This window comes from Zea mays, chromosome 7, assembly GCF_902167145.1.
Source record: "Zea mays cultivar B73 chromosome 7, Zm-B73-REFERENCE-NAM-5.0, whole genome shotgun sequence".
NCBI classification, from domain to species: domain Eukaryota; kingdom Viridiplantae; phylum Streptophyta; class Magnoliopsida; order Poales; family Poaceae; genus Zea; species Zea mays.
The window spans coordinates 55,390,301-55,414,281 of NC_050102.1; the positions used below are offsets into that span (position 1 = coordinate 55,390,301).

Below are 23,981 nucleotides of genomic sequence, written 5' to 3' on the forward strand. Positions count from 1 at the left end.
TATGGAGCACGACCAGGACGAAGGCTGAGCCAGACGAAGGTCGGGGGCAGCCGAAGCTGTACGCAGGGAAGCTTCGGCGCAATGGCACAAGGGGGAACCGACCTTAAGATGAAAAGACTTCGGGGTCCTCAATAGATTTCCATAAACCGTTAACAAATGTAATGGACATGGATGTAATTTTACGTGGGCTGCGTCCCGCGTCTATAAATAGATGAACAGTACTCCCGTACTGTTCACGCTGACTTCACATTTGCTTTTGCGTCACGCCTGTACTTTTTACCTTCTCTCAGGACCGAAGGTACATTTGTAATTTGAAATCATTTCTATTTTCCCATGTTAATAAAATAGAAATGATTCCATGATGATGCTTATATTATATCTCATGCTTTATATGAGTCTTTCGTTATTACCTATTATATTTACGAAGGTATGTCTCTTATGACCTTCGTCCGAAACTCATTATTTCCCGAAGGGACATAATGCTTCGAAGGACGAAGGACTTTAACACTTAACACTTTTCATGTTGCCTTGTTCTTAACTCTTAGCATTTGAGAACAAGTCACCAACAGTCAACTTAAAGGAAAAGGAGGATATGAAAAGTTTGATTCAGAACCCTATTAAGATTACCTTCAGGTTCAGAGGCTAGTTTGCTATGTGGATTACGAAGCTCAATTTGCTCTTGCAGCCTTCAACTCTGTGTGCACTTATGTTGGAACTCGAGATCTCGTGCAAGAGCACTTGGCATTCAATACCTAGCCCCTGAATCATGAATAGGATATGCTAGAGCTGAAAGCATTCCTTCGGTAAATGAGCCTAGCCTTATTAGATTGAGGTATGCATATAAGTTCCCGACTATCTTTGGGGATCCATGTGACAAATGGCTCGAAGCATTTGAGGATAGTGCAACAAAGTTCTTGGATAACATGAAATGTGGGTAAAGATGGGCAACCTCCGCAGAGTGTAAAACTGGTATATCAGTCGTGCTCACAGTCATGAGCAGCTCAGGACTCATGCATGATTAATTGATGAAACTAAACTTAACATGTCAATCATTGCATTGCATTGTGGGAATTATTAATATTGGTCTCTTATTTAAATTGGATGGTATTTACTTACACTTAGTAATTGCTAATAAAATTTTGACCAACTTATTAAAACCAATGCTCAGGCATAACTATTTTCCTTGGTAAGCTTTACACTGTGAGCCCCCACCATAAGTGAGCTCATGCACGTTATTCCCCACACTTGCTTAGCGATGAACGTATGTGAGGTCACTTTTGCTATAACCACACCAGGTCAAGAACAGGTATCGCTGGTGGAACATGAAAGATGATGCGATGAGTTTGAGAGAAGTCTAGGTCGCCGTATCTCAGTCAACTATGATGGAGGATCGTTTTTGCCATATGGTGTAATTTATTTAGCTATTTTGTATAGAACCCCTATTATTTAATAAAGTTGTGACATTGATTTCTGTACCATGAGTCATCATATGTGTGAGACTTGATCCTATCACACATTTGAGATGCATCTAGATTTCTCCATAAATCCGGGTGTGACAGAAGTGGTATCAGAACAATGTTGACTGTAGGATGTTACCTAGATAGATCTAGTCAAACCCTTACCTACTTACGTTTGCTACTATGATTCTTTCTAAACTTTCCTTGATATTTTCTCATCTATTTTTTCTCTACTCTGATTACTCTTACCTATTCTTCTTAACACCAAAAGAGGACTTCACACCTTGGAATCCTATACCTAAAGTGACCCTTAGGAATAGAACACGTAATCCTAGAAAAAAACTATTTTTATAGGTATCTATGAGCTTGAATGCTTGTCCTTATGATACACGTTTGATTTGGTTCTTTGATTAAGTGTGGTGAATTGTGGAGTGATATCCGCAATCGCATCTGCATATAATTAGGCATAAAAATATGTTTACAAGATAATTAATCAACTTAGATTACACTCCATTAAAATATAAATATATCTTAATAGATACATCTTATCTTCAAAAAATTCTATATTATCCTGGCAGATTTATCTAACCAATCTAATCTAATAGGATCTAACCCAATGTAACCTAATATGATTAATCTGATCCAGTCTAATTAAATATAATCTTATCTCATTTAAAGCTAATCAAATCTAATCACATTAGACCGAATCTAACCTACTCTAGTCAAAACTAGCTTAATCTAATATGAAACCCTTATCCTATTTGATTCATATTTCTTGGCTATATGCAAAGGTTAGAACTAACTAACTTAGATTATTTAAGACTAGTAAAATAGACTAAACTCTACTACTATAAAACATGCTCTTACAATCTTACCTAATGCACTTTGCCCTAAATTGGTACACTAGGCTAACTCAGACATATACACCTACCTAAAAGTTACAAAGTTAATACCGATTAAATAGATTATTCAATTTGGTCTTCACTAACCTAAATCACTCTACCCAAAAATTAGTGCACTAGACCAACTTGGCCATAATCAACAACCCGACCTAAATGTTCCTGATAGGTCGCATAATATATCTAGACCAATCTAAAAGCAAATAAATAATATTTTGATTTACCATGTGGAATCTATCCTACCCACAACTATCCTAAACATATGTCCTTAACTCAGATGGTAACACCAATACCGAAGGTCCCTAACTTCAATGGAGTCACCAAGACCCATGAAGGAATAGATGAACCTTGTCAACGAAGGATAAGAGACAACTCCGATCTATAGATGATTCAGGATCCACAATCTAGGATAGAAGCCTTCCTTATCTAAATCTTCTCTAATCTTACTTATTAGCTAAAACATAAAAAACCTTGTTTTTTAGCCACCCTTGCTAAATGAAAAGAAATTCTTGTGAACATTAAAACCAGCTGAAAAAAGTTTAAAAAACTACACACAAAACATTATGCATCCCTTTTGTTAGTAATCTTGGGGATGAGATTATTTTTAAGGGGATAGGATTTGTAACACCCCAAAACAGAATTTGGGATTTAAGTAAAAATGTTTTGAAGAAAAGATAATTTAATAAGGATTTCCTTACCTTTTTAAGCTACCTCTCATAAAATAAATATGTTTCATAATTAAAGATAAAATCCCCAAGTTATTCTTTTGTTGAACTATGTATTCAAAGCATCTCATACACAAGGGTTATCCACTAGGAAACTCTATTTTTCAAATGACTATTTTTGTGTTTATTAAATGCATATCCAAAAGCATTTGCTTAAATAGGGTAATAAAAAAATTGTATCTTTGCATCCATGTTGTAGTTTTACTATATTGTGCATTGAATTTGAACTCATACTTGAATTTGAAATTTGAATTTAAAAATTCAAATAGAAAAATCGAAACAGAAATTAGAAAAAAAAGAGAAACTTCACCTACCTATTCGGCCACAATCCCTGAGCCCAGCACACGCCACCCCCTTCCTAGGCCGGATGGGCCAAATAAACCCTCGCCGGCCTAGTACCTCTCCCCACCACTTCATTTCTGTACGTGAATGACGCACGGGCCTTGTACGTCAGTCCCCCTATCAACATCACGCGCGCGCAAAATCGCTCCTAAAGCAACTGCTGCATGGGGCCCACAGCCAGCCTCTCCACCTAATGTGTATGCTACGTCGTTGCGTGTGGGGCCCACATTCCTGTCACACCCAGATTTAAGGGACAAAGCCGGGTGCATCTCATACATGCGCCAAAGAAGACAACATATATAATAACATAGTGTATAGAGATAAATGTCACAATAACATCAGAGTATTTATTACATAGTGGAAGTCCTACAAAATAAAAGATAAATATAGATCGAACTAAAGTCCATCCTTGGCGCCATAAAGTCAACTGGGAGACGCCACCTAGATCGAATCGAACTCCTCGTTGTGTGGCTCCTCTTAAACCACATGTTCTTCTCCTGTGGGGGGTGTGAGACAACAAGGGTGAGCTCACACATGATCATAGCTCAACACGTGGTGGGGAAACCAATGGGCATGAACTCACCAAAGGTGGGAGTTCATGTGATGTGTAAGGCTCATCAACAATAGGGGTTAAAGCTGAGCATTGCTTTTAATATGTTGGTCAAAATTTTATTAGCAGTTACTAAATGTAAGTGAATACCAAACCATAATAAGAATAATAAAACAAAATCAATAACAAATCCCTTGCAATGCATATGATAAATTGAGTTTAGGTTTCATAATTTAAGCATGCGAGAGTCCTGAGCTACTCATGATCGTGAGCTCAGCTAGTATACCAGTTTTACACTCTGCAGAGGTTGTACCCTGTACCCACAAGTCATGTTACCCATCTGCCAAGGGGTCATGAATCCCATACACCTCTACCAAGGAAGCGAGGCAGGGTAACACTACGAGGCCTTTACAAAGTTCCACTAGCTTCCGAAAACCGCTACAGTTATGGGAAGAGCACTTTTAAGAATCCCTCGTCTGACCGCCATCGCAGCAAAATCAACCTGATAACCTCCCTGCACGCAACTCCCCTACTGCCCTTGCCTGTTTTGGGTAAGGTAGTCTTCCACTAGCTTTCCTAATTAGTCAGCCAAGGGCGTCTCATTCCACCCTTGTGGTGGCACGTGTTTCTCAAGTTAAGCTCCATGTTCTAATTGACATTAATGATCTTGACATGAACATAAATAAAATAACAGATTAATTGGAACATGGATATAATGAAATATTAACCCAAAACCATGTAAAGCAATAGCATGACTACCCAAATGATTCAGGGGTAAACAAGGTAAAATGGATAAATAGACTAGGGTGACCTATTGGGTCCCATCAAAATTAAACCTATGCATGAATAATGACATTAAAGAACATTATTGGGTAATAAAAGTGATCAATGGCACAACTTGCCTGGCACTTGAGATTCTAGGTACCAGGATGATTCTTCAGATCCTCGTGACCTTGCGCTAGTGGTAGCAATACAAACCAACGTAGTATAAAGGATAAATTAACATCACACCAAACATGTAAAAAAATACATAATAATGATCTACACATTAAAATAAGATCCTAGGAACAGGAATCATTAATTTTGGAGTTATAGATTTTAAGTTATGAATTTCCAAGGTTTTATGTATTTGATACAAGATTAATTAAGAAATAAATTTTATTACTGTTTTCATGTCAAAACAGAGACACTAGGTGATAAACAATAATATTAAAAAATTATAGGAACTGAAATGGGTTAATTTGGACTTCATATGAATTTCCTATGAATTAAACAAATTCTAGCCATTATTTTCATATTAAAAATCATTTTCTAAACCCATTTATCTGATTTTCTAATTCTCTAGACTGAGCACGCAAAACCAGAGAACAGCAGGGGTTAACTCGCAAGATTTCCTAGACTCCGTGAATAGGATCTGTGGACTACGGGTTGATTCAGTGATAACCCAGGGTCTCTTTAGTAAATGTTCTCGGCCGAAGGGGTATTGAAGATATCTGACCGCCAGATTAGAGTCCAACGACCAAGATTAAACCCACCCGCTACACGCACCACTACGCAACCAGATCCGTGGGATTAATGATGAACGACAGATACACACGTGTTATCCCTAGCCGTGCGATGGGTGATCAACGGCCAGCTCCTTAATGCTACGAAGGGGGGTACCTACAGTGTCTAATCCGGACCGTCCAAACGAGGATCCATGGTTCCTCAATCAGCGACAACCCACAGTGTGTCCGACAACGGCGCAGAATCTCCCCACGACGGAGCGGCCGGCGGCGCCACCGATTTCCGGCCCCCGGTACCCCGCAGCCCGATCTAGTACTAGTTACGCGATGTGGACAATGCGGTGAACTGGGTCGTGGCAAACTTACCACCGGCACGGCGAGGTTGTGGTCAGCAGCGAGGACGGCGGTCGCGACCTCCGATGACCAACTCCGACCAGGAATTGGCGGAGTTCCGCCGGCGCACCAGGGTGTTTCCGGACGTAATCCCTGTCGCAAGCGCTGGGCTATCATCCCATTTCCACCAGAGGGCCCCAAACCGGCACTAGCGCCCGAATTTCAATGGCGGCGAGGAGCTCAGCCGCCACGGCATTGTGCTTTCCGCATTCGACTCGAGGAGGTTGCGAGGGAAGGGAGATGTAGGAAGGAGAGGCTTCGGCCATGTTTCCCTAAATAGGCAGGGAGAAATAGTCCACGAGCTGCAACAGATCATGCCCTAATGGCGCACCTCCCACCCGCCATGCACAGCGCGGTAGAGTTGGAGACGGAGGCAGAGATCTGGTCTCCAAGTCCCACACACAGGCGAACACGGGTGAGCGATAGCTGACCGCTGGGTCCGCCAAGCTGGAATTGAGGACGACCACTACGCGCGCGCTCGCCGAGGCTGCAGTCCGGGCCCACTTGTCGGCGAGTTCCGGCGGTGTGTGTGGGAGCGCGGTCATGGGGACTGGTTTGAGGTGCCCGCACGACAGTCACGGGATTTCTCTCCACTAGGCCGCATGGGGTGGGAATGGAGATGGGCCGCGAGCAGTGGTTTTGGGCCCAAATAACGTTTTATTCTTTTTCTTTTTTATTTCCTTCTCCTTTTCTTTTCTATTTTTATTCCCACCTTCAAAATTCAGATTTAAATATAGTTTCAGATTCTAATCTAATTGTAACATCCAGAATAACAACATGAAGGCAAAGTATATATTTTTATAGACTTATATATTTATTTTAAGTATTTTTGTTTCCTTTGCCTCCTCCTTTTCTATTTTATTTTCTATTCTATTCTCCTTTCTCTTATTCTCCAATTCCAAACTAAATTTAAATTCATGTTTGAACTTTGAATTCACAATTCTCTCTTGAATAATATTTTTGCACTTTAAAATCTTATTTATTTATTTATTATTTATTCTTCCCACTATTTAATTCTAGTAATAGTAGATGACTTTAATATAATTTCCTTCCTCTTTTCTTTTTGAAGTTAAACATTCAAAGGCATGAGAAATTCAAGAAGGTTTCAAAAAATCCAAAATCTCTATCATAGATATTCTTATTTCTTTGTTTTATTATTTTACTATTTTTTATTATACAAATTTTGGGATGTTACAATTCCAGATCGATCTCCATTGTCACACCCGGTTTTGGAAAGCAAACCGAATGCGAACCATGTACGTGCCAGGATCAGAAACTCACGTACACAGCGTTTACATAATTGGACATCATCACACATTGCTCAAAGGTACTTTTATTACATCAAGATGTCCAAGACATCCATAGAGTCTATAACATAGTCATTAACATAATCAAAGTGCGGAATACGAAACGTAGAAGAATAGGCCTTCACAGGCAGCTGACTGGGGGTTTGCCACTAAAATAACTAGAACTCGTCATAGTCCTAAAACTCCTCAATGTCTTCCATGTTGCCATCATCTCCTCCTGAGCACTTAATACAGTGGGGACAACCTGGGGTGGGGGTGGTTTTTAAAGCAAGGGTGAGTACACATCAATGTACTCAGCAAATGTCCCGTTTGCTAAAGTTGACTAACTATATGTGGAGTTAAGATTAAGCAGTTGCTTTTAGTTGGTCAAGTATTTATTACTAGTAGTAGAGCCATGTTTTAGTAATAAACCCAGTTATTACCCAAATGTACTCCCTCTAAGAGGAAGTACCAGAGATCATAATTATAACCATCATCATTAAACATCATCATAAGAGTATCCAAAGTTCTTCTAATCAAAGAGGATCCCAAGGCCGTTCTTAAGCATGAGCTCGGCTGATATACCAGTTTCTAACACTCTGCAGAGGTTGCACACTTTACACACAAGTCATGGTTCCCATTCTGCCCGGGGATCATGACTCCCCATTGATCACTACCGAGGTGACCTGACAGGGTCTCACTTCGTAGTCTTTACAAAGACTCCCCCGGTGCATAGCTGCTCGTTAGGTTTTGCCCGTAGTACAAACGCAGTACACCTCTCCAAGGTGGGTGACTAACAAAACCAAATTGAATGAACCTCTGCACCCCCCTTGGCAGAGCGAGCACTATGCCCCGGCCCCCTTTGACGGCCCTCTGGCAAAGCCAACTACACCCCTAGGTTCATCTAATTATTTAGCTAAGGGTGTCCCATTCCACCCTCATGGTTGCACTGTTATCCCGGGTGGTCACTCAATGAATAGGACCTTGCGGAGAGGTACTCAAGAAAATGGTCTGAGTCACCTAAATATCACAGGATTATCATCGGGATAACATCATCGTATCATAAATGTTCACATCATGTTCATTGATTAAGTTAAAACAATAGCATAAAGCTAAAAATGATAACCCAAAAGGTATAGAAGGATAAGGTAAATACAGACTAGTCAATCCTTAGGTTTCAATAATGTAATGCGGGACAGTGAATTATAAAGTATATAGGACATAATAGGTCAGAGGACACTTGCCTTCACCAGGTTGTTGCTCACGAAGATCTTCGGCAACACACTCAGGAACCATGGGCTGCTCGTCGTCTAAATAAAGCGATCATACATTCAATACATTTGGTAAATGACAAATGAACAACACACTAATCATGTACAAACATTGGAACACATCTCAAAAGGAAAAGTATAAACTCAAAAGGGAGTTTAAGTTATAAGGTGAACTAATCACATTTAGTAGTTTGTTATTTTCTAAGAGTTGTTTATATCCATGATTACATAATCTGATTCTACTCATTTTAATGAGACATAAAAGTAAACCATGGATAAATTCATATACTACATATTATTAATCTCACAATATTAAATATCCATTTACCACTAAGGTTTTCCTTTTATTCATCTTATAGCTTGGACATAAAATTAGAGTGCACATACTGTGGATGAACATAATTTATTTGAACAGAGAATGTTCCTATAATCATTTTGCAATTTGAATCACTAAATTTGGAGTTCATATGAAAAGGATATGAAATAAACAAGTTTTGAAGTTTGAAATACAAAATTAGGTACAAATATGTGATTATTTAAAAGGTCGGGGTCTATTTATAATTGTCCAGGGTCCTGCGCGCAAAACCCAAGGACGATGGGTTGATTCATGGAAAACTAGGGTCTCCTTAGCAAAACTGCCATGCGAAGGGGTACATGGTATCCTCAGCTATTAGATCCACAATCAATGGGAGAACAGATCCGCGGGCGAGTGCGCGGTCATAGGCGCGGGAGCGCACTGACCAGCGGGCCAGGGCGATAAGCGACCGGGGGCGGGGAAGCGGACTGACCAGACGAGCCCAGTTCCAGTTGCACAAGCGGCCGACAGGTGGGTCCAGGCGCAGGGCGCGCGTGCACGAAGCGGTATCTGGTGATCCGGACCGCGCGATTGAGATCGGACGACCAAAATCAAGCACCAGAGGGGTTAACGACTGCGGGTGGCGCTGCTCTAGCTCATGGCGGTGAGGTCATCGGAGCTGGGGCGGGTGTGGGCTACAGCGGTTCCGAGGTCGCTAGGGCTAGCCAGGATTAGCGAGGAGAACCCAACGAACACACTGGTGGGGTTCTAGCCACGAAACCGGGGCTAGAGATGGGAGAACGGCGAAGGGAGAGCTCTGGGCGGGTCGGGGGTAACCCCGGCGAGGAATCTCGACCGGGGAAAGGGGTCTAGGGCGCGTTAAGGCCTGGACTAGCTACGGCAGGGTGAGGGGAACATTACGGACCAAAGAAGGGGCACAGGGCTGGGCTAATTCAGCCAGTCATCGTGCGGGCATGGTGAACCACCGCGGCCGAACTCCGGCAAAGCCGAATTGGTCCAGACAAAGCGGAATTGGGAGGAACTGAGCATGGGAACGGATGTCTCACCTCAGGACTGAGCTCGGGGTGGCTTGGCGTGGCTCCTGGCAGACTGGACGGTTGGTAGCGCGGCCGTGGAACTCTGGTGAAGTCAAGCGGGGAGAGAGAGCACAAGAGAGGGTGAGCTTACACGAAATGAGGCAGGGGAGCGAGTGCGGGTGTGGGCGGTGCTCAAAAGGGTACTGGGGTGCGTGGGCAGGCGACGTGGCCGAGGATCTCGGCGTGCGTGCGCGCTGGTCCAAGGCGGTTCGCGGGGAAGGCGGAACTAACAGGGCGGTCCCACGGCGCAGCGAGGGAGAGTGGGCGCACGTGGAAACGGCTCATCGCGCTGACGATACAGGCCCGTGAGGCAGAGATAGAAAGGGGCGCGCGAGCGACTGGCGGCGACACACTGGCCCCCACTGGGCAGAGGGAGGGAGAGCGGGAGAGAGAGCGCGGGGGGGGGGGGGGGGGGGGTAAGAAACTGCCGCTATCAGGTGGAGCCCACCTGTCAGGCGGGCGGGCTCGCGAGCGGTCCCGCTGGGCTGGACTGGGTCGGTTTGGGCTGAAATGGTTTTTCTTTTTCCAGGGAATTCTATTGTCTTTCCTTTTTATTTTCTCTAGGGTTTTCAATTCAAATTCAAACCAAGTTTCAAATTCAAACCAAATCAAACATGTGCATCAATTCATAGAGTATTTTGGGCTTAACATGATGCAACAATTCATGACTCACATAAGTTTTGACAAAAAATAAATAATTAAACCCTCACTAATTAACTTAATTATACCGAAAAGGAAGAGAGAGATTAGAAAGAGAGAGAGAGTAACATCTGAATTTGGTAAGCATTTAGAGAAGAAATTTTTATACCCCCAAATTCAGGGTGTTACAAACCTATCCCCCTTAAAAAGAATCTCGCCCTCGAGATTCAGGGTTGGCTAGCAAAGAATTCAGGGTACTTGGCTTTCAGATCATTTTCTCTTTCCTAGGTTGCTTCTTCTTCTGAGTGATGGCCCCATTTGACTTTGCACATCCTGATGGTGCTACTTCGAGTGATTCTGTCTGCTGTCTCCAGAATCTGAGTTGGCTTCTCAATGTAATTCAGATCTTCTTGAACTTCAAGGTCCTCTGTTGGAAACTGCTCTTCTGGCACTCTCGAGCATTTATTTAGCTGAGACACATGGAACACATTATGCACAGCTGACAGACTTTCTAGTAAGCTAAGTTGATATGCTACCTCTCCACCTCTTGCTTGGATCTGGTATGGCCCGATGTATCAAGGTGCTAGCTTGCCCTTGACTCCGAACCTTTTGATTCCTCTGATGGGTGACACTTTCAAGTAGACATAATCTCCCACTTCAAAACTCAATTCTTTCCTTCAGGTGTCAGCATAGCTTCGCTGTCTAGACTGTGCTATCTTCAGATTCTCTCGAACCATTCTGATGTTCTCTTCAACCTCAAGCAGAATATCTGGACCGAACACCTGCATTTTGCCGGGTTGGTCCCAATGCAACGGAGTTCTACAATTCCTCCCATAGAGTGCTTGGAACGTTGACATCTTCAGTCTAGCTTGATAGCTATTGTTGTAGGAAAATTCTGCATACGGTAGCCTCTTGTCCCAACCTAACTTGTCTTGCAATGCACAAGCTCTCAACATATCTTTAAGGATCTAGTTGGTTCTGTCAGTCTGACCATCTATCTACGGGTGATAAGCTGAACTGAACTTCAAGTGTGTCCCCAAGGCTTCATGTAACTATTGCAAAAAATAAGAAGTGAATTGGGTGCCTCTGTCTGATACTATCTTCTTTGGAACACCATGCAAGCATACAATTCGAGACATATATAATTCTGCCAACACCGCGTTGTTATAGGTGGTCTTAACTGGTATGAAATGGGCCGCCTTTGTTAAACAGTCCACTACTACCCAGATGGAGTCATAACCAGCTCGGGTGCGAGGTAAACCGACTATAAATTCCATCCCAATCTCATCCCATTTCCACATAGGAATCTCCAACGGCCGCAACAAACCTGTGGGTTTCTGATGCTCTGCCTTGATCCTCTGACAACTATTGCATACAGCCACATATTCTGCTATCTCCCTTTCATTCCATACCACCAGAATCTTTTCTTCAGGTCCTAATACATCTTTTTGCTACCAGGATGTATGGAATATGCTATCTCATGAGCTTCCTTGAGAATTAGCTCCCAGATCAATTTGATGTCGGGAACACACAGCCTAACCTTAAACCACACCACTCCTTCTGCGTCTTCACAAAAATATGGGCCTTTCCCATCTATGATCAGCTGCCCATTCTCGTTGATCTTCTCATCATCTTTCTAGCCCTTCCTGATATCTTGCTCTAGAGTGGGTTCTAGCTCGACTATCACTCCTTGAGTGTTGTTCAGAAATCCAAGACTCAACCTATCGAATTCCTTTGCTAGCTCGTACGGCATCGGGTGAGTGGCCAACATATTGACTTGACTCTTTCTGCTCAAAGCATCTGCCACCACATTTGCTTTGGCTGGGTGATAATGTATCTCTAGCTCATAGTCTTTGATCAACTCTAGCCATCTTCACTGCCTCATGTTCAATTCCGACTGTGTGAATATGTACTTGAGATTCTTGTGATCTATGTAGATATCACATTTCTGCCCATACAAATAGTGCCTCCACATCTTTAGTGCATGAACCACTACTGCTAACTCTAGATCATGAGTGGGATAATTCTTCTCATGAATCTTCAACTGTCGGGACGAGTATGCCATTACTCTCCCTTCTTGCACTAACATGCATCGCAGTCCAGTGTATGAAGCATCACAATACACTGAGAATGGCTTCTGAACATCTGGCAGAATCCATACTGGTGTTGTGGTCAACTTCCTCTTCAGTGTCTTAAATGACTCTTGGCACGTTGGGGTCCACTTGAACTCAACCTTCTTTGTCAGCAAGGCTGTCATTGGCCTGACAATCTTGGAGAAACCTTCAATGAAACGCCGATACTAGCCGGCCATTCCAATGAAACTCTTGATTCCTCGGACATCTTTCGGTGCTTTCCAGTCCAGAATCGCTGCTACCTTCTTTGGATCCACAGCTAATCCATCTCGGTTTATAATATGACCCAAGAACAGGACTTCACTAATCCAGAACTCGCACTTGCTAAGCTTGGCATACGCTGACAATCTCATAGCCTTTTTAGTATTTTCCTCAAGTGATCTTCATGCTCTTACTCATTCTAGGAATATACAAGGATATCATCAATGAACACCACTACAAACTTGTCGAGGTAGTCCATGAACACACTATTCATCAAGTACATGAAATAAGTTGGTGCATTCGTCAAACCGAATGACATGACAGTGAACTCATATAGTCCATATTTGGTGATAAATGTTGTCTTTGGTATATTCGAAGGTCGGATCCTGAGTTGATGGTAACCTGACCTCAGATCTATCTTCGAGAACACACTGGCTCCTCTCAACTGATCGAATAGATCTTCAATTCTGGGCAGGGGATACTTGTTCTTGATAGTGACTTCATTCAAGGATCTGTAATAAATGCACATCCTCTTGGTACCATCCTTCTTCTCCACAAATAACACTGGGGTTGCCCAAGGCGAGGTACTTGGTCTGATGTAGTCTTTCTCTAATAAATCAGCAATCTGCTTCTTGAGTTCCACCAATTCTAGTTCGGACACCCGATAGGCTCTCTTGGAAATAGGGGCGGTGCCAGGTATAAGCTTTATGGCAAATTCAACTTTCCTTTCAGGTGGCATTCCTAGTAACTCCTTGGGAAACACATCTAGGAATTCTGATACTACGCTGATAGCTTATGATGATTTGATTTTCCTCAATATGGGTGGTGACTTGGTGACAGCTTCCTTTCATTGGTCTAGACAAGACCAACTTCACTAACACTTCCTCTCCAAATAAGGACACTAACTTCACCATTCTCTTGTCACAGCTAAGACTTGCTTAATATTTGGTTAGCCAATTCATCCCTAGGATGACATCTATAGTCGCATCCTGGTTACCCATAACTATTAGATCAGCGGGGAACTCTATCCCCCCTATTTGAACTCAGGCACTGGGGAAAAATCTATCTGTTTGGGTTCTCCCACCAATTGAACTAACCCTCATAGGTGGATACATGGGTGCTACTGGTATATTGTGTGATTCTACCCATGATGCAGTCACAAAAGAATGTGTTGCTCCAGTATCAAATAACACATTTGCAGAATGGTACTCGACTGAGAACGTACCTAGTGCCACTCTTGTGGTCTCCTGAACTGTGTCAGCCTCCAGGTGGTTCACCTTTCCGTACTAGACACGAGGCTGCCGACGGTTGTTGCCTCCTTGTTGCATTGCATTCTGCCTGGCAGGGGCATTCAGAGCTGGCTGTTGCTGAGCTGCTTTCTTTGGGCAATGATTCGCCCAATGGCCTTGTTCCCCACAGTGGAAACATGTGCGTCATCCTCCTTGCGTTCGAACTGCTTGGTTGTTCTGGTTGGTTGCTAGGGCAGGAAGGCGAGGTGCCTAGTTGCTCTGATGTTGGTACTAATTTCCTCCCTGCGGGTTGTTCTGACGGTACTGCTGCTGCTGCTGAGAAAACTGTCTTTGGTAGCGTTGATGCTGGTGATCTTGCTTGAATTGCTAAGGTGGGTTGCCTGAGTAGCGGGGACGACTGCTACTCCCGGCCTTAGATCCACCAATCTTGTGTTTCCTGTCATCAATCTCCTGGCGCTTCCTTTCAGTCATTATTGCTCTGTCGATCAAATGCTGGAAAGTAGGGAAAGTGTGGTTCATCAGCTGGTTGTGAAGGGGGTCAACCAAACCTCTCAGAAAGCGGTACTGCCTCTTAGCATCCGTATTGACATCTTCTGGTGCATAGCGGGACAACTGCAGAAACTTGTCCCTGTACTCACTAACAGACAGCAGACCTTGCTTCAACGTTAGGAATTCCTCCTTCCTTACTATCATCAGTCCTTCAGGCACATGGTATCGATAGAAGTTGTCCCTGAACTCCTCCCATGTGACAGCTTCAGGGTCGGCATGGGTGACAACACCTAGAGGGGGGTGAATAGGTGATCATGTAAAATCAAATACTAAATAGCCCAAACTTGGTTATGAAATGTTAGTAAGATAAAAACCAAGTTGCTATAGCAAGAACTTTTCACTTGATTGTTCCTTTCGAATGAGTATTGAACTTTGGAACAATAGTGCAAGTGATTAAGCGAGAACTTTAGAAGAGAAACCAATCATAATAAAAAGAGACACAAGAGACACGGTGATTTTATACCATGGTTCGGCCAAGTAGAACACTTGCCTACTTCCACGTTGTGGCGTCCCAATGGACAAGGGTTGCACTCAACCCCTTTCAAGTGATCCAATGATTCACTTGAATACCACGGTTTTCTTCCTTATAGTTGTTTCCCGTTTGTGAGGAATCTCCACAAGTTGGAGCCTCTCAGCCTTACAATGTTGATCACAACAAAATGCACAAGAATAAGGGAGGGAAAGAAACACACACAAGAGCTAGAGTCATAGCAATCCCACACACATAAGTCAAGAAGAGAGCACACAAAAAAATAGCGCAACAAGTCTACAACTCACAAAGTGCTCAATTCTCAATCACGATGATCCGTATGCGTGTTTGCTGAGTCTAAGCGTCTTAGGATGTTCAATGGAGGCTTGGTGTCTTGCTCTATGCGCCTAGGGGTCCCTTTTATAGCCCCAAGGCAGCTAGGAGCCGTTGGATCTCCATTTGGTAGGCAATTCTTGCCTTCTTCTGGTTAGCGCACCGGACATGAACAGTGCCCGATTCCTTTCCTTTTCTGGCGAAGCCGACCGTTGAGCCTTTGGTGCACCGGACACTGTTCGGTGCACACCAGACAGTCCGGTGCGGCCTGGTGACCGTTGGCTCGGGCCACGTGTCGCCCGCTGATCGCGTTGCCGTCCGTTAGCGCGGGCGCTGTTGGCTCACCGGACAGTCCAGTGCACCACCGGATAGTCCCGTGATTTTTAGCCTCAGCGCCCTCGCCAATTCTCGAGAGCTGCAAGTTTGCTGCTGAACCAGCATGTGCACAGGACATTGTCCAGTGCGCACCGGACAGTTTGGTGCACCGAATGCTGGTGCAAGTTTGGCTGGACTTAGCCAAACCTTCTCCAATCCAATTTGTTTTGATTAAACAAGGTTCCTAGCACTTAGAGAAATATGTTAGTACCAAAAACAATTTACTAAGGCCAGAGTAATAACTTGATTCTTTGATTTGCATCTCTTTTTAGCACTTGGCACATATGAACTAAAATACTATATGTTGGGCATCTAATCACCAAAACATTTATAGAAATGGCCTAAGGGCACATTGCCCTTTTAATCTCCCCCTTTTTGGTGATTTATGCCAACACATTAAAAGCAACTCAAAATGCAACAACTTTTTCGAAGAGAAGCTAAAGAGTGCAAATTGAAGACTAATTTAACTCATATAAGATTTGACATATTTGGATCACTTTTGCCACCACTTGGTTTATTTACATAAAACAAATTCTTTTTCCTATCTCTATATCAAAAACACTTGTTTTGGCAAATCAAGAGATCTTTCAAGAGTAAATCTGATCAAATGTCAAACAGTCCCCCTTTTCCCATAATCAAAATTCTCCCCCATAAGAGAAAATTTTTTGCAATAAGAGAGTTTTGATCAAATACAAAAGCTTCTAACTCTACAATTTTTGAAATCTCACAAGTGGTTGGCTGATCCATTTGCTTTGGCCTTAATTTCTCCCCCTGTGGCATTAAGCACCAAAACAGGAGAACTTATGGCCCTTTAACCCCATTGCCTCACCAAAGTGTCAAATACGAGCAAAAGGCAATGAGAACATTAGTACGAACTTGAGACAAGATACACTTATACCGGAGTGCAGTGGAAGCCTTTTCTTTGTCCAAGTTCCCTTTTCCCTTTCAATACACCTTTGAGACTATTTCAAGAGTACTCAACAAATAAGTTAGTCTCAAGGGAGTCAAGTTGTAGCACATCCTCCCTCTCAACATGTGCATCATTTGCATAGGGACTTGTGAGGTCCGGGGATGACTTGTACAACTTGAGCACCAAAAATAAGCAATAAAAGACATGAATTCTTAAAGTAACATGATCAAAGGCATAGAACACATGTATGCTATAGATCAATCCAAGTTACACGAATCTAGGACATTTAGCTCACTACGCAACCTACAAAACCTTTTCTCATCTATAGGCTTGGTGAAGATATCAGCTAGCTGGTTCTCGGTGCTAATATGATAGATATCGATATCTCCCCTTTGCTGGTGGTCTCTCAAGAAGTGATGCCGGATGTCTGTGCTTAGTGCAGCTGTGTTCAACAGGATTATCCGCCAAGCGGATTGCACTCTCATTGAAACATAGGAGTGGGACTTTGCTCAGATTGTAGCCAAAGTACCGGAGGGTTTGCCTCATCCAAAGTAGTTGCGCACAACATTATCCTCCGGCAACGTACTCGGCCTCGGCGGTGGATAGGGCAACGGAAGTTTGTTTCTTAGAGCTCCAAGACACTAGGGACCTTCCCAGAAACTGACAAGTCCCTGATGTGCTCTTCCTATCAACCTTGCACCCGGCATAGTCGGAATCTGAGTATCCGATTAAGTCAAAGGTAGACCCGTTTGGATACCAAATCCCAAAGCAAGGCGTAGAAACTAAATATCTAAGAATTCACTTAACGGCCACAAGGTGACACTCCTTGGGGTTGGATTGAAATCTAGCACACATGCATACACTTAGCATAATATCCAGTCTACTAGCGCAAAGATAAAGCAAAGATCCTATCATAGACCGGTATGCCTTTTGATCAATGGACTTACCTCCTTTATTGAGGTCAAGATGTCCGTCTGTTCCCATCAGTGTCTTTGTGGGCTTTGCATCCTTCATCACAAACCGCTTGAGCAAATCTTTAGTGTACTTTGTTTGGGATATGAAGGTTCCTTCCTTGAGTTGCTTCACTTGAAATCCAAGGAAGTAGTTCAACTCGACCATCATTGACATCTCAAACTTTTGCATCATCACCCTGCTAAACTCCACACAAGACTTTTGATTAGTAGAACCAAATATAATGTCATCGACATATATTTGGCATACAAAAAGATCACCATTTCAAGTCTTAGTAAAGAGAGTAGGATCAGCTTTCCCAACCTTGAAAGCATTAGTAATAAGGAAATCTCTAAGTGTCACACCCGGATTTAAGGAACAAAGCCGGGTGCATCTCATATATGCGCCAGAGAAGACAACACATATAATAACACAGTGCATAGAGATAAATGTCATAAATATCATAAATGTACTTATTACATAGAAGAAGTCTTACAAAAATAAATGATAATACAAAAGCGAACTAATTATTAATCCCTGGCGCCACAAAGCTGACTGGGAGACGCCACCTAGATCAAGTCGAAAGCCTCAGTGTTAGGTGGCTCCTCTTCGATTACCTGTTCTTCTCCTGTGGGGATGTGAGACAGCAAGAGTGAGCTCACATACGTTCATAACTCAACAAGTCGTGGGGAATAATGAGCATGAACTCGCCAAAGGTGGGAGTTCATGTGAAGTGTAAGGCTGATCAACAAAATAAAGGCTGGAGCTGAGCATTGCTTTTATAAGTTGGTCAAAATTTTATTAGCAATTACTAAGTATAAGTAAATACCAAACCTTAGTAAATATAAGTAAAAGTAGTAGTAAAATAATCCCAATGCGATGTAAATGACAAATTAAGTTTTAATTCCATAAATTAATCATGTGAGGGTCCGAGCTGCTCATGACCGTGAGTGTGTTGGAACCGCCCGAATTATTCCAACTTAAGTGCCTAAGTCCCGCCTTAGAGGCTAGACCACACTTAAATAGGAATAAATCGTCAGTCCCTCGGATCTAGTCCGATAAAGCCACTTAGCCAGGATCGAATACCACTAGCTCACACGAAGGTGAGGCACAGAGAAATACAATAAAACATAATACCACAAATTTAATAAGTATCATTAGTGATTTCATTATCGGAGTTTCAGAAATAATAACAATAAATTTTAATGCAGCGGAAATAACTAACGGAGAAGAACTGAGTAATCATGGCGAAGCCTGGCCACACTACTCCTCCTGGTCCTCTCCTGCGGAAGCAATAACCCTCTCGACCATCTATCCCGGTGGCAGGGATGAAGGTCAAGTCACACCAGCAACCAATCATCCTAAGGAGTACCTGCAAAAATTGTGCCACAAGCAAGGCTGAGTATACTAATACTCAGCTAGACTTACCCGGTGTGAGGAGTCTACTCCTCTACCTCTAGACATGCAGCTGTTTGGCTGAGGGGTTTGGTTTGCCAAAAGCACTAGCTGAGTCTAAAATCAAGTTTTAGCTTTTCAAGTTTTAGTATGGTCCTTTTAAAACTAGATGTGTACCTACCTAGTCATACATGGTATCAAACATTTTTATCAATCAACATCATTTTTGCCATTCACCTCATTTCCACTTATTACTCAATGCAGTACAATGGATCAAGCAGTCTCATTAGCTGCGAGAAGCAGACGATTCGAATCGAGTTTTTATCCTTGTAAGGTAAACCTAAACACACGACGTGGCGAGGCACTCCGTCCCCACACACATCAACCGTCCCCATCGATTCCCTGGCAACAGAAAGGGGCTCACCGCCTTGGCGTACAATGCCTCACTAACCCCGACTGCCGTCGTGCAGTGACCGCACTTGTACCCACCATAACCGGAATGGGAGACCACGTCTCAGGTCGCGCGAGGAGGGCAATCTACGGGCAGGTTCACTCAGATACTAGGCTTACCGATTTACCATATTTCTCGGCACGTGTTTAGTACGTTCAAACGCTTGACACAGGTATCCGCACGTTAATCCTTATTCCAATTTCATCTCGTAGACCACGCGTCCCCATGGACCCGTGTCCACAGACCATCACCATTCTGTTATCAAAGTGGATACAACTAATTCCTGGCCTCGCGCGAGTGCTAGAAAAATCACTCGACTTCTATCGAGATCCCTAATTATTAAAGCAGCTACTCGACCTAGCATACTAGTATCCATCTCAAAGGAATCCTGAGTTCATGCAACTAGGGTTTCAGGCAACTCCTATACTTAAGTGCACAGTACAAGCCTACAAACATTAAGTGTAGTAAAATAGCATATATAAACGGTTATGCATAAAACCGGGGCTTGCCTTTTTAACACTTAGGTAGTGTTTGCTGGGGGAGGTACTCGCTTGGCGAGCATCTACTGGGTAAGTCCACCATTCTTCAGGTCGTCCACCAACTGCATCTTGTGGTTGGCACCACATCAATGGCTCGATCATCATCTCTCGGTCCTAAATGAGATGCAATATGCATATGTATGAATATAATGAAATAGCACAAGATACTTTAAGTACACGCTAGCGAATTAAACACTAAGTAGCGAGACATCACAAGCAACCACACCCACTAGCGTTAGCTAACTACATATCGTCGAGCGCACAACATTACATCACTAAAAAGACGACAAACATTTTGGATATTTACTCAACACAATACTACATCCAATTAACTAGAGAAAGAAACGTATAAAAACATGACACATATATTATCTCAAGCTTAGCCATGGCAATTCTATGTGAATTTAGTGCCAACCAATCATTTTTAGCCAAAAGGGTGAACTAACAATTAAATGAGTGCTTGCAGATTTTTGGGACAGCAGCATAACAGTTGCTTGTTTTAATCATAACTTTTCAAATATTAATCCAAACATAGCAAACTAGGACTTTCTGGAAAGCTTAAAATGTTCTCTACAACTTTGGTATTTTCACCTCAACAAGATTCAACACTTAGCAAGGTTAAAAGTGCTAACACAACAGATCTGTCCAGATTTGGACAGATTCAGACTTGTGAATTTAAAAATTCATAACTAAAGATTCAGACATCCAAACAAAGTGATTTTAGACTTTCTGGAAAGATAATTAAATGTTTTACAAATTATTTATAAACATCATTGGCTAGTTTAATATGTATCAAGGGTAAAATACACTATGAAGGCTGTGCTGTCCAGAACTGGACAGATTCAGTCTTCAGACTTTAAACATCCATAACTTAATCTTCAGACCACCAAAAAGAGTGATCCAAGACTTTTTGGAAAGCTTGGGAAAAGTACTACATAACTTTTATAATCACCAAGAAGTGATTCAATGTTTAACTAAATGAAACAGCACAGTTTTCGAAATATGTCCTGACAGTGGACAGAACACAGCAACCAAGTTGTAAAATTCATAACTCTTAAACTATCAGGCCTGTGGTTATGAAATTTTAACACAAGTAAGATCAGAAAATCATCTACAACTTTCCTATAATGACCATGAGCAGATTGCAACATTAAATTGAGCAACCAATGCAGTTTCTGAAATCTGTACAGAATTTGGACAGATTCAGTTACTGAATTTGTAAAAAGCATAACTCCTAAATTGTCAGACCTATCGCTGTCAAATTTTAACACAAGTAAAATAATAAAGTTATCTACAACTTTCTTGTGACCACCAATAACTAATTTCAATATTAACTTAAGCAGCCATTGCAATCTCTGAAATCTGTTCAGAAATTCGACAGATTCAGGTGCTGGGCTTGTGAAAAGCACAACTCCTAAACAATCAGGTTTATGGCTGTCAAATTTTAGTACAAGCAAGATAATCATGTTATCTACAACTCTTCTATATGACCTTTCTACAGAAAACATGATTTAGTTTATCAGACAAACAGCACAACAAAAACAATGCGTGCAGTCCAAAACAGCAATCAATAAATTTTCAGCTCCTATATAATTCAAGAATTGTCGCGTTCTAGATACTTGATTCTAGCACTTTGACAATTGTTAGAGTTAAAATAACCAAGTGGAAACTAATAAGTAGACTTACTAATTTTTATCCGTGCCATTTAGTGCACTAAAATTACCACATAAATTCAACAAACACATTCACCACGTAAATAGCATGATCGCACATGACCTCGACTTAACCGCAGAGGAAGCGATGACTACTTCGGCATGTCACCACCTCTCTACAGTTCAATCAATAGTAACTACATCGATCGAACCTCCTATTGCGCAACTTTTATAATTTACTATCTCAAATATAACCATAGCACGGCATGCACTTGAGACTCTTTGTTCAAGTTAACGCCATTACTACCACAACGCACTTCGGCACACATGTTTGATAACACATCTTTCTAAATTAATCTATCTCATCTTCCAAACACTAAATATATGTCACGTAATTTACGTTTTTCACCTAATTTAACCTACACCAACGATAAGTACGTAAATATAATTATCCTAGACTGACTCACTAGCCGAGTGCGGAAGACACCAAGCATGCTTTAGGATTTACCAATTTTTTTGCCGCACTAACACATTAATCTACGATGAAGCATGTTAGCAATTCATTAACACATTCGCGACCAATCCCTACGATACACCAAGGAACTATCGCAGCCACATATCTATCCAATCGAACGACAAAATAACCTCGGCTCACCCACGCACCTACGGGTCCCCAAAATACGCACAAGGCATCAACCGCGCAAGTGACTTCAACCGGATTGCTCATACTCCTCATTCGCATCGACTATCACAATCACCGATCCCATGCATAAAACCAATACCCTCTTCACATAAACATCTACCGATGCATTCCCTAAAACATGATCCGCATTTTTTTTAAACTTAGTCTTCGCATCAGACAAGACATCATATATTTTCCTATCAAAATATAAAAACACCGGAGTTCTTTTCTACTTCATTTTCCTCTCTACACGCTTCCATTCATACCAATGTATTTTCGCACACATAATCACACATGCACATCATCGACCAAAACCTAATTAGACTAACTACAAATCGCACACATCAAATAACCTCTTGTTCTCTAATCGCAAATGTGATCCTACCAATGCGCATAATCGAATGCTTTACACACATCCACATATATACATGCACTGCCTGACATCAACCAAATCATACATAATATAAACTATAAATCAATCAACCTGAACGGGATTGGATTTGAGTTGTGCAAGCACGTGGTGCACCCGACCGGTCTTGTATCGAACACGCGTGCGCGACGACTGGCATTGACGGCTAGCTGCGATTAGACACACACACAACCGTTCAACAGTTTTACCAAGCACAAAATAAAAATATAAAAGCAGCAATGGCAGCGAGGGTTTTCTCACCACGGGTTTCGACGACGGCGCGCAGGCGCTGCGCAAATCGGGTCAATGCAAGCGATACGGACGGGATCTCATGGCTGCTGTTTTTTTTGAACCGGCATTGCTGCGCAGAAAACTTGGACGCCATGGCAGCTGACCGAGTAGGGGCTCCTCGCTGCCGCACTAGGGGAAAAAGGATGGAGGGGACGAGCAGCAGCCGGGGAGGGAGGCTGACTGCGAGGAAGATGAACAGGGAGGGCGCTGGGGATCCGCTGCTGTGCGCGCGCAGGGGCTTGGGGGAGGGAGATGCTGCGTAGTAGAAAGGAGAGCTAGGCGCAGGGAGGAAGGGGGCCGGCTGCGTGGATTTTCTGGGCGCCATCCATTCCCTGCGTGATGGCGAGGCTGAGCTGGGAGAGGGGAGTCGCTGTCCTCTGTTGGCCGAAGTTGCTGCTCGCCTGCAGGGGAAGTGGGGCTCGCTTCCATGGGAGGAGAAGGGCAGGGGACGCCATGGTTGTGGAGGTGCTCGGCTGCTGCAGAGATGGAGCTCGTCCATGCAGGAAGGAGCCGAGGGGGGGAGCGCCAAGCACAGGGGGCAGAGGGAGGCGCTCGACATCTGCTGGACAGCCGACACCGGAGGGAAGCTGGGCGGCCATGGGAGGGGAGGAAGCTCCCTGCTGGCTGTTGCTGCCGTGAAGAAGAAGAGGCAGGGAAGGAAGAAGGTGGCGGCTGGGAAAATTAGAGGGGTGGGAATGAAAATTTGCCAAGTGAGCACCCCTATATATAGAAGAAGCCCTAGGGTTAGGGTTTCTTAGTGGGCCTATTGGGCTGGGCTGGATTTGGCCCAAACACTCAAACGGGTCGCGCTAATTTATTTCCATTTTATTTTATGGTGTTTTGATTAAACACGGATTATCGGATCGCTAATTATTTCCCGGAATACAACTGCTCTTGCGGAATTCGTTTGTACACAAAACAGAGTGAACTAAA

General features: G+C 42.9%; 1 protein-coding gene across 1 annotated transcript; it reads right to left on the reverse strand.

Annotated features, from left to right (window-relative positions):
- Positions 1-22,823: 22,823 nt before the first annotated feature.
- Positions 22,824-23,718, reverse strand: LOC109941064 (uncharacterized). Its single transcript, XM_020541542.2, has 2 exons — positions 23,019-23,718; positions 22,824-22,927 (listed from the first exon to the last, which is right to left on the reverse strand). Exons 1-2 carry the CDS (start codon positions 23,605-23,607, stop codon positions 22,824-22,826), a joined length of 693 nt encoding a protein of 230 aa, XP_020397131.1. The 5' UTR covers positions 23,608-23,718.
- Between the last annotated feature and the right edge of the window lie 263 nt (positions 23,719-23,981).

What these genes read in the sequence shown, in the direction of transcription:
- LOC109941064 (XM_020541542.2), bottom strand. Translation starts at nt 23,607, where the DNA reads ATGTCGAGCGCCTCCCTCTGCCCCCTGTGCTTGGCGCTCCCCCCCTCG. An exon ending in CGCCGTCGTCGAAACCCGTG is followed by an intron (nt 22,928 to 23,018) that starts GTGAGAAAACCC and finishes GTCTAATCGCAG; the next exon opens with CTAGCCGTCAATGCCAGTCG.